This window comes from Monodon monoceros, unplaced genomic scaffold (genome assembly GCF_005190385.1).
Source record: "Monodon monoceros isolate NGI ecotype Baffin Bay Population unplaced genomic scaffold, NGI_Narwhal_1 Super_Scaffold_15, whole genome shotgun sequence".
In the NCBI taxonomy this organism is placed as follows: Eukaryota; Metazoa; Chordata; class Mammalia; order Artiodactyla; family Monodontidae; genus Monodon; species Monodon monoceros.
The window spans coordinates 50346764-50355755 of record NW_021703771.1 but is presented as its reverse complement, the minus strand read 5'-3'; the positions used below and the strand labels follow the sequence as shown (position 1 = coordinate 50355755).

Below are 8992 nucleotides of genomic sequence, written 5' to 3'. Positions count from 1 at the left end.
TCCTTAATGAGTAGGTTCGGTTGACCTTCAACAGCTGTCTAGCTATAATCCGGCTTTTCCCGTTTCTGTTTGTGTCTCAACGTCAGTAACTGGCCTGGGAAAGAATGTGCTTGGAGCAACCCCTCGCAGATCATCTTCCCAAAGTGCCACCTGACCCTGAGCGCATGGGACTCCTCTGCAGAAGTGATGCAGAGAACCTCGAAGTGTCTCGATTTGAACTAGGTCAGCAGAGATTTGGGATACAGTGGATCCGAGTGTGGGCCCTCGACCAGCAGTGTCAGCACTACCTGGGAAGTCTAGTTAGAAGGGAAAATTCCCAGGCCAGGCAGGGACCTACTGAGCCACAAACTCTGAGGGTGAAGCCTAGTCGTTTGTGTGTACAAGTCCTCTACGTGACGCTAAAGTGATGGTGATGTTTGAGAACCACTGCTCAGAAAACACTAGGTTTCAGTTTTTTATTCGTTTGGCTTTTTTTCTTTGTTTTTGAAACTGAGAACAATGTCTCAGAACCATATTCTATGCATTCCAGAGATATACAAAAATCATAGAACTGGTTGATTTTACTCTTTAAGGAATTTTTGAAGATACTCAGTCTGACAAAGGAGCCAAGATCCCCAAACTTCGTTGGGTTCTGTGGTCCTTCTATTACCATTTATGAGGATGCTGACCTCTTTAAGATAAGGGAACATGTAGTTTAAATTTGTAGGGCGTGGAATTCCTCTGAAGAAGAAAAAACCCTCCAGAATTACTAACCTCATAAAAGATGTTGTAAAGTGTATTTGTTTCCCAACAGAGAAAACCTTATTTTGTATGCTGTGTAATTTAATGGGAAAGTGTCTCATGAAACGGGCTTTGAAATGGGAGTTAGGGTGCCTCCATTTTATGCTTCATAGGCTGCCAGGGCTGTTCAAGTTCTGCTTCAGCTTTAGGATGAATCAAAAGCCTTTGGAGAACCAAAGTGCTTTCCTATTGTGGAAAAAATTGTCCTTGGAGTTTCTCAGTCAACAGCCTCAAGAGTGTGGAGGAAAATGGAGCAAGATTTTTTTAAAAAAAGGAAAATGGATGTGAGAGAACAACTTTAAGGACAGCAATATAACTTTCATGTTTCTAGGACAAGCATTTTGAAAGATAGAAAAAGGATTTTAAAAAATTGTAAAAATAGCAATTCTCACTCTTCTTTTGCCAATTTTCAGTCAGCTTTACTGGAAGTAAATTGGTTGTGAAATAATTCTTCTTAAGTAAGCATAAAATATGGCGTACACATTTTGAAACCTAAGAAGTGCTTGCAGTTTTAAAAAGGCAACATATTGAGTTAATGGGTAGAAACACTATCCTCCCTTTGACTCCCTCTGCTTTCTTTTGTTTTCCTTTATACCCTCTCTCTGAGGAGCACAAAGCTACAGTGCCTTACCATCTCTGGGTGTATACCTCACACCTGGGCATGTATTTGTAGGTCCCCATGTTCCAGGTGTAGGTGTAATTTGTTGTGAGCATGTGTATCTGGGTGAGAGACTGCACCAGTGACAAAGTGGCTCGTGACTAGATTTCACAAGACAACCTTTAGCATAGTCAGTATCTGAGATCTTGGAATTTCAGAGATGTTCTTCCAGGGCCAGTTGGTCAAATTGCCTTTGGGCTTAGTAGTTTCTCCTTTTCAAATGTGTTGAAAACTTTTTAAAGAGGCAAACCAGAAAAGTTAGTACCTTGGCAGGTTACTGTATGAGATAGAATATAGCTTGAAGGAAAATGATTTGTAACTACCTTGTAAACATTTAGGAAGTAAATATCCGTGTTATTTGTCTTCCTAGAAAACTGCATTTGATCTACCACTGCAACTCTTGAGCTTTTAACCCAGTGTAACTTTGCTTCCCACTAGGCCATCCCAAAACTTTTCCATTTTTCAGACAGTTGTTACGGAAATGAATGCCAGGATGTTATTTGACCTAATTATAATGAGACGAAGCTAAATCCCTATCCTTGCCCTTGTATCTTTAAGAATAGAGAGGCCAGAAGCCGTGCTTCTATCAGAGCATAGGCTGAAATCACCAAGAGAAAGCAGTCTTCCTCCAGAAGCAGAGGTGAAGGTTTTCAGAGCTATTGGAGCAAACACCCTCTCTATGTTCTGTTTCATGCTTTTAAAGACAAAGGTAGACTCTAGTTTTAGTAATGGTAACCTGAGCTAGACCATTATATCCTGACATTCAGTAATAATTGTACATTCACGGGTTAAATCCTATAGCTGCCCTTTAGATTTTTTCTACTCTTTACTGCAGTAGTTAAAAGTAATACAAGGGCTTCCCTGGTGGCGCAGTGGTTGAGAGTCCGCCTGCCGATGCGGGGGACCCGGGCTCGTGCCCCGGTCCGGGAAGATCCCACATGCCGCGGAGCGGATGGGCCCGTGAGCCATGGCCGCTGAGCCTGCGCGTCCGGAGCCTGTGCTCCGCAACGGGAGAGGCCACAACAGTGAGAGGCGCGCGTACCGCAAAAAAAAAAAAAAAAAAGTAATACAATAGTCAGGTAATAGTATCATTGTGTTGAACTGTGTAAGTTAAGGGAAGTTTCCTCATACTTATATCTGTAAGTTAATTGGACCTTGAATTAACTTATAGAAACTTACTGAAAATATTGGGTTGATTAAAAATGAATACTGAATGTCCTGATAAATATTTACCCTTTCCCTGCCCCATGCACCAACCTTCACAGAGGCTAACAGGAAAGTTTTCCTAAGGAGTAATTCAGGGAAAATAAAATCTTACATTTTTGTTTCAGAAGAAAATTTAGCTGAAATATTAATTTTTGAGAGGAAATAAGCGGGAAGATTGCAAGGTTTGCAGTTCTCAGTATTATTCACTAGTCAAGAGAACTTGGGCATGTTCATCGAATCTTCAGTTTCCTCATCGGTAAAGTAAAAATAATAATATCTGCCTTACCTGCTTCACATTGTGGGTTTGAAAACATGTACAAAAATCATCTTATAAACAGTGAAATACGAAATAATATTTGTACTTTACAAATGCAAATCTTAGCCAGTCATAAACAGATATTTACCTTCCTTTGGTCAACTCAGTTCCATCAACCTCACACACCCCTGCTTCCCCACCACCACACACACACACTGGCACACACACACACAATGCCCTCTGCACACTCCATTTTATCCATTTTAGCACTTATAGACTTTGTTCAGCTCAGTGTACTTGTCTGGAGATACATCTTTATAGTGTTAGCACAAGTTCTGTGCCCAATGCACAATGAGGCCAAACAAACTGAAACGTCAGAGTCTGGAGCAGAGAAAGGTTTATTGCAGGGCCATGCGAGGAGACAGGTGGCTTCTGCCCTAAAAGCCCTGAGCTACCTGAAGTGTTTGGCCAAACATTTTTAAAAGCCAGGTGAGGGAGGTGGGGTTGCAGGGTATGTGATGAGCTCATGCACAGTTCTCTGACTGACTGATGGTGAGGTAACAGGGTTGTGCCACAAGGGTTCACATTATCAGTCCTTAGGCTCCAGGAGGCCTGGGGGCTATGTGCTCATGGTCATCAAGTAGTTAACATCTTCTGTTTGGTGGGGGGTTTTCACATCTGGAAAACAACTCAGGAAATGTGCATCAAATACTGTTATCTAGGTACTTCAGAGAGGAGCTAAAGCAGAGGATATGGAGGAAAGCCTGTCCCAGGAAGGCCCCATAGGGTCCTACTCGGTTACAATAGTCTCGGATAAAATTCACTCCCTGGTCCTATTTACCTTTCAATAAGAAGCTTGAATTACATGACACTTTGATTATATGAGATTTTGATTATATTTACTCTTTAATAAGACATTTTCATGTATATCAGCTTGCTTCTTCAGACTGCCTGTTTCTAGTAGCAAGAGGTCATTCGTGCAGTCCAGCCCACCATAACAAAGCTCCTTTGGATCCTGGACATCCCAAATTCTCTACAGAAGTACCAATCCAAATTTTTCCACGTTTCCCTGGGCTTCTGCTTATTTTTTAAATTAGTATTTTAAACAAAGTGCTAACTTCCCCAGCTGACTTTATGCCATAAAAAAAGGCTATTTAAAACTCTCTAATATATAGTTCCCAGCCAGATTAGTGATATTAACAACAACAAATTTCTCATGGGTGTAAGATTTTTATTCCAATTTGATTTGCATTCCATTGGAAATTATAGAATGTATTCCCTTCTTTATTTTTAAAAAAAGTAGTTTACAATTTTAATAGGAATTATAAAATGTGATAAATCTGCAGATCAAAAATGGCTTTGATTGCTTGCAGTAACAAGTCTTTAAAACAAGTTTTGAAGTCATCATTTTCCACCTCCACACCAAGGATAACCTTCTAATTAGTGATCGGCCGTGCTGTAACAGCAGTAGAGCACTGAGACTTGGGTAAACAGAAAGATTGTAGAACTTCTCCAGCCTCAGATCAGGATGTTTTCTATGCCTTCTCATAGTGGCGAATGGCAACCACATCGCCAAAAGTAAGAGTCTGAAAGATTCAAAAGATAACCAAATCTTTTTACACAGGTACATCAGTAGCTGGAAATTTTAAAGATTATCATGTTATGTTATTTTAAAGATTATCATATATATGATTTAAGTATTATACAAAAGAATAATGGCATTTACAAACATTAAATGTTGCATAAGTCTTCATTTTTTGAAAAGAAACCCTTATATTTATCTCGTGAATGACATGTATACACAGTTCATGTCTCTAAAAGAAATATGAGGCAAAAACTGAGATTATCTAGATTCAGGTCAAAAGAATTCCTTTTGCCTTAAATTATCAGGGTAATTGGAACAGATTAGCTATCTGCTTTAAAAAGTATATAAAATTTATAGTAGGTTTTCATAATACTTTACAATTCATGACCTAGATAAATTTTGAAGAGTTTTTTGAAAACCCAAATTATTTGGACAAATGGTATTTGCAATGATTTGTTCCACAATCAGCAGGAAAAGGGAAATGTACAAACGTTCTCGTTGCTTTGGCTGTCATGTTGTAGCCTATGTGAACCTTGGTGGTTATGTGGCTATAATGTGCAACATGGGCTCTTGTATCTAATCCAACTTGAAGAATTGCTATAAATCCTCTTTACAAAATTTAGTGTTTTTTAGTGTTCATCATTTTCATGTAGTCCTGTGATTTCCAAGAGTATAGTGTGCCCTTGTCATCCATTACTTTCATTTCCTTGTTTGAACTCAGGCTTGCCTGATCACCGTCATACATGCCAAAGCTGAGCTATCCACTTTTCTGTATTCAGGAAAAAAATAAAGAAAAAATCATAAAGGAGAACTTCAGATTGAATCCTTTATAAATGAATTTTTTTGTTTGTTTGATGATGGTGATGGTCACTGCAGGAAAACGTGGGCAAATGTTCATCAACATGAAAGGAAAACTGTCCCTCTGCTCCCCACACCCACTTCCACCCAGGAAATGAAGAATGAATATGTAAGCCCTCTATCTCAACCTAGAACAGCTAGCTGGTAGTCAAGGGAAGGAGAAGAAAACTAATCAATAGTCTTAAATAACAAAACCAAAAGACCCTTCCTGCTATTATCTTAGAAGGAATATGTAAAGCAACCCCCCGCCAAAAAAACCCACAAATGATGTATTGACTACTTCAATGTCATCAAAATTCCATTTTAGAGAAATTATTTTTAAATTATTTTTTATTTTATAATTTTTACATGACTATCCAGTATTGAATAGACATGTTTTTAAAGCTATCTGATGCATTAAAAAGAAAGACTGGAAGGAAGTAATACCAAAATAGTTCTAAGGGGACATTAAAAAGGATTTTCATATTTTTGTTACACTTTCCTGTTATATTCCAAATTATCTGCACTGAACTTGTGAAACCTTTATAAACTAAAATATAAAATGTTTAAAGCTCTCATTTATTACAGAAGCTATAAGGTAATTTTTCTGAGTTTCAGCAAATGATAATATAATATCATCTCTATATTTTCATGATGATTGGTTTTATATTCAGATTTCATTGGAGGATTAGACATTACGGTAATCCAACAACTGTTCTTTTGACACAGTTTTAGCTAAATCAATGGCAACTTTTTAAAACTACACTTAAGTAGAACTTTTCTCTTTTTCTATAATTAAAAAAGCAGAGTGGAGGAAACAATTAGCTAAGATATTTTTATTTCTCCTGTTTTACACATGATTAAAGAAACTTGCTAGTGATTTAATGTTGTTAAAGAAGGAAAGACAGGAGAAAAGGAGGGAGGGAGGGACAGGGAAGGAGATGGGAAGTGAGGGGGTGAGGGGTGGGCAACGAAGCAGGAAGGGGAAATTGCTCCTACTTACCATGACCATTTTGCCATTCTTAATCTCTCTTACAAAATTTGTCTCTTTGCCATCCCATTTCTGTACATGGACAAGTTTGTCTCCATCCAGGCTAACAACAGACTGAAACCAACAACAAAATGCAGAATATATCAGTAGGTACACATCAGATTTCTGATATGGAAGCCAAATGAATTGATTTTTATCTATTTAAAAAATTTTTAAAACATTTATTTATTTATTTTTGACTGCATTGGGTCTTTGTTGCTGAGAGTGGGCTTTCTCTAGTTGCAGCGAGCAGGGGCTAATCTTCGTTGCGGTGCGTGGCCTTCTCATTGTAGTGGCTTCTCTTGTTGCGGAGCACGGGCTCCAGGTGCGGGCTTCAGTAGTTGTGGCACACGGGCTCAGTAGTTGTGGCACACGGGCTCAGTAGCTGTGGTACACGGGCTTAGTTGCTCTGTGGCATGTGGGATCTTCCCGGACCAGGGATTGAACCCATGTCCCTTGCATTGGCAGGTGGATTCTTAACCACTGTGCCACCAGGGAAGTCCCTGAGTTGATTTTTAAAAGAGTGATAATTGAATAAATAGTGATCAACTACTTATCAAAGTAGTACAATTTCCTCTGTTGCTTCCAGAGTCATTATTATAAAATCTCTAGTAATTCATAATTTGATTGAAATGTGTACATATAAATGCAAAAATTTACGTATTAGAAATAAAAATCCTGAACTAGTGCTTTCTGACTAATCATCCTACTCTTTTAAACAGAGTCTTAGAATGAGGCAAGCTATTGATTGAGTCAACCTGAGGCAAAAGAAAGATTAAACAAAATGCAGTCTTTCAAATGAACACTATTAAATACTTTCTGAAATACAGGTTTAATATAAAATGAGAAAAACACATGGTAAAGAAACAGATTCAGGGCTCCCTAGTGGCACAGTGGTTGAGAGTCCGCCTGCCGATGCAGGGGACACGGGGTCGGGCCCCGGTCCGGGAAGATCCCACATGCCGCGATGCGGCTGGGCCTGTGAGCCATGGCCGCTGAGCCTGCGCGTCCGGAGCCTGTGCTCCGCAACGGGAGAGGCCACAATGGTGAGAGGCCCGCGTACCGCAAAAAAAAAAAAAAAAAAAGAAAGAAACAGATTCAAGATTTGAGCTATAGTAGGTGCCCATTATTCAGAATATAAGCTATGAACACTAGGATGCAAAATTAACTCTTGGTCCTTCTCTCTGAAGTGAAATACTGAGAACATTTTTCACTTCCCATCACCTAGAAAAAAAGAAATATTAGGACTTTCTCTCTTTTATTCTCTCCTTCCCATCCCCACCCTCAGAGAAGGAGCAGCTCCTCACCTTACAGCTTCTGTCATCTGGAGTGGTTTCATCAAACTCTTCTCCCAGATGGAAACTAATCTCCGTGTTCTTGAATGTGCTTTGAGTCCTGATCACCACTTTTTCCCCCTCCTGACTGATGATCACTGTCGGTTTAGTCACATTTCCCACCTGCCTAGTGGCAAAGCCCACACCTAAAATAGCAAAAGGAAGCAGTACAGTTGGCTGCAACTTCCAAAATAGCTCACAAAGCAGGAATCTACCTTCCTATTCTGGAATCTATGTCCTAAAGCGGAAGTTTCATTAGAGTATGTTTAGCCCATCAATTATGCAGGACAACTACTGAGCCGTAATAATAAGCGGATGCTTATTTGGAAGCATAAATAGTAAAAGGATGCTGAAGAAAAAGCGGAAAAGGTGCAGAAGCTTCATGTCCTCCCCAGAATACTAAATGCTCCGTTATTTGGCCCTAAGCAAGAAAGCAGGCAAATGCTACATTTAAATATCCATTCTGTGAGAAACACACAGTGTAGCACCCTGATTACGACAATGTGATCTGTCTTTGTCTCTTGCTAACCTGATGGGTGAAGAAGGAATCTGCAAGTATCTGAAGCTGCAGGTTAAGATGAGAAAGCACATCTTATTTTTACCTACCTAGAGCCTTCATGTACTCGTCAAAATTCTGACTGTCCGTCAACTTCCACGTAGCACAGAAAGCCTCCACCATCCTTACCCTTTTCCCGTTAGCTTCAGAATCAGATAAAAGAGGCAGAGGCAAGGATCTTCGGATCTTAGGGCCACAGCAATTCGGAAGACCCCTTTGCACCTCACAGCAGCTCCTGCCTTCTTATTAAGAAAAGAGGCAGGCAGAAAGCCAAGGATTTGAATTGCAAACACATCCCTCCAATGTCCCTCTTTCCAGGAGGCTGTTGCAGGGGGAGGAGATGGGAAGGGGGGCATTCAGCGAAGTTCCAATCCTCTTTGTGATTGGCTCAGGCCACTGGGTTAGCGGAGTAGGTCGAGTTCCTCCCAAACCTCACACTGCAGCCCTTCTGCCTGAGAAATCTCTGCAAAGATTCAGTGAGGCTGGAGGCAGGGAGCGTATAATGAGAGAAGGTCTTTCAGGTTCAGCCCGAAAACTTGGCAAAGGCCATTTCAGACTGTGAGGAAAGAAAAAAACGCACAGTAGGACATTCAGATTGATTTCCGTTAATGGCAAAGCTGGTTGCAAATGAGGACCCCGCCTTAAAGAAAACCACTGAAACGCCAGACTTTTCACACAAAAGAGACTGAATAGTGCCTTTTATTTTCTCTCGTATTTATAGGGAGAGCAAAACATGAGCTAGAATTTGCC

General features: G+C 40.0%; 1 protein-coding gene across 1 annotated transcript; it reads right to left on the bottom strand.

Annotated features, from left to right (window-relative positions):
- Window positions 1-4114: 4114 nt before the first annotated feature.
- Window positions 4115-8456, bottom strand: FABP7 (fatty acid binding protein 7). The gene is made up of 4 exons (XM_029223985.1): window positions 8293-8456; window positions 7660-7832; window positions 6326-6427; window positions 4115-4486 (listed from the first exon to the last, which is right to left on the bottom strand). Exons 1-4 carry the CDS (start codon window positions 8363-8365, stop codon window positions 4436-4438), a joined length of 399 nt encoding a protein of 132 aa, XP_029079818.1. The 5' UTR covers window positions 8366-8456; the 3' UTR covers window positions 4115-4435.
- Window positions 8457-8992: the final 536 nt, after the last annotated feature.

What these genes read in the sequence shown, in the direction of transcription:
- FABP7 (XM_029223985.1), bottom strand. Translation starts at nt 8,365, where the DNA reads ATGGTGGAGGCTTTCTGTGCTACGTGGAAGTTGACGGACAGTCAGAAT. An exon ending in CAGATGACAGAAGCTGTAAG is followed by an intron (nt 6,428 to 7,659) that starts GTGAGGAGCTGC and finishes TGTTGGTTTCAG; the next exon opens with TCTGTTGTTAGCCTGGATGG. An exon ending in AGAATGGCAAAATGGTCATG is followed by an intron (nt 4,487 to 6,325) that starts GTAAGTAGGAGC and finishes TGAATCTTTCAG; the next exon opens with ACTCTTACTTTTGGCGATGT.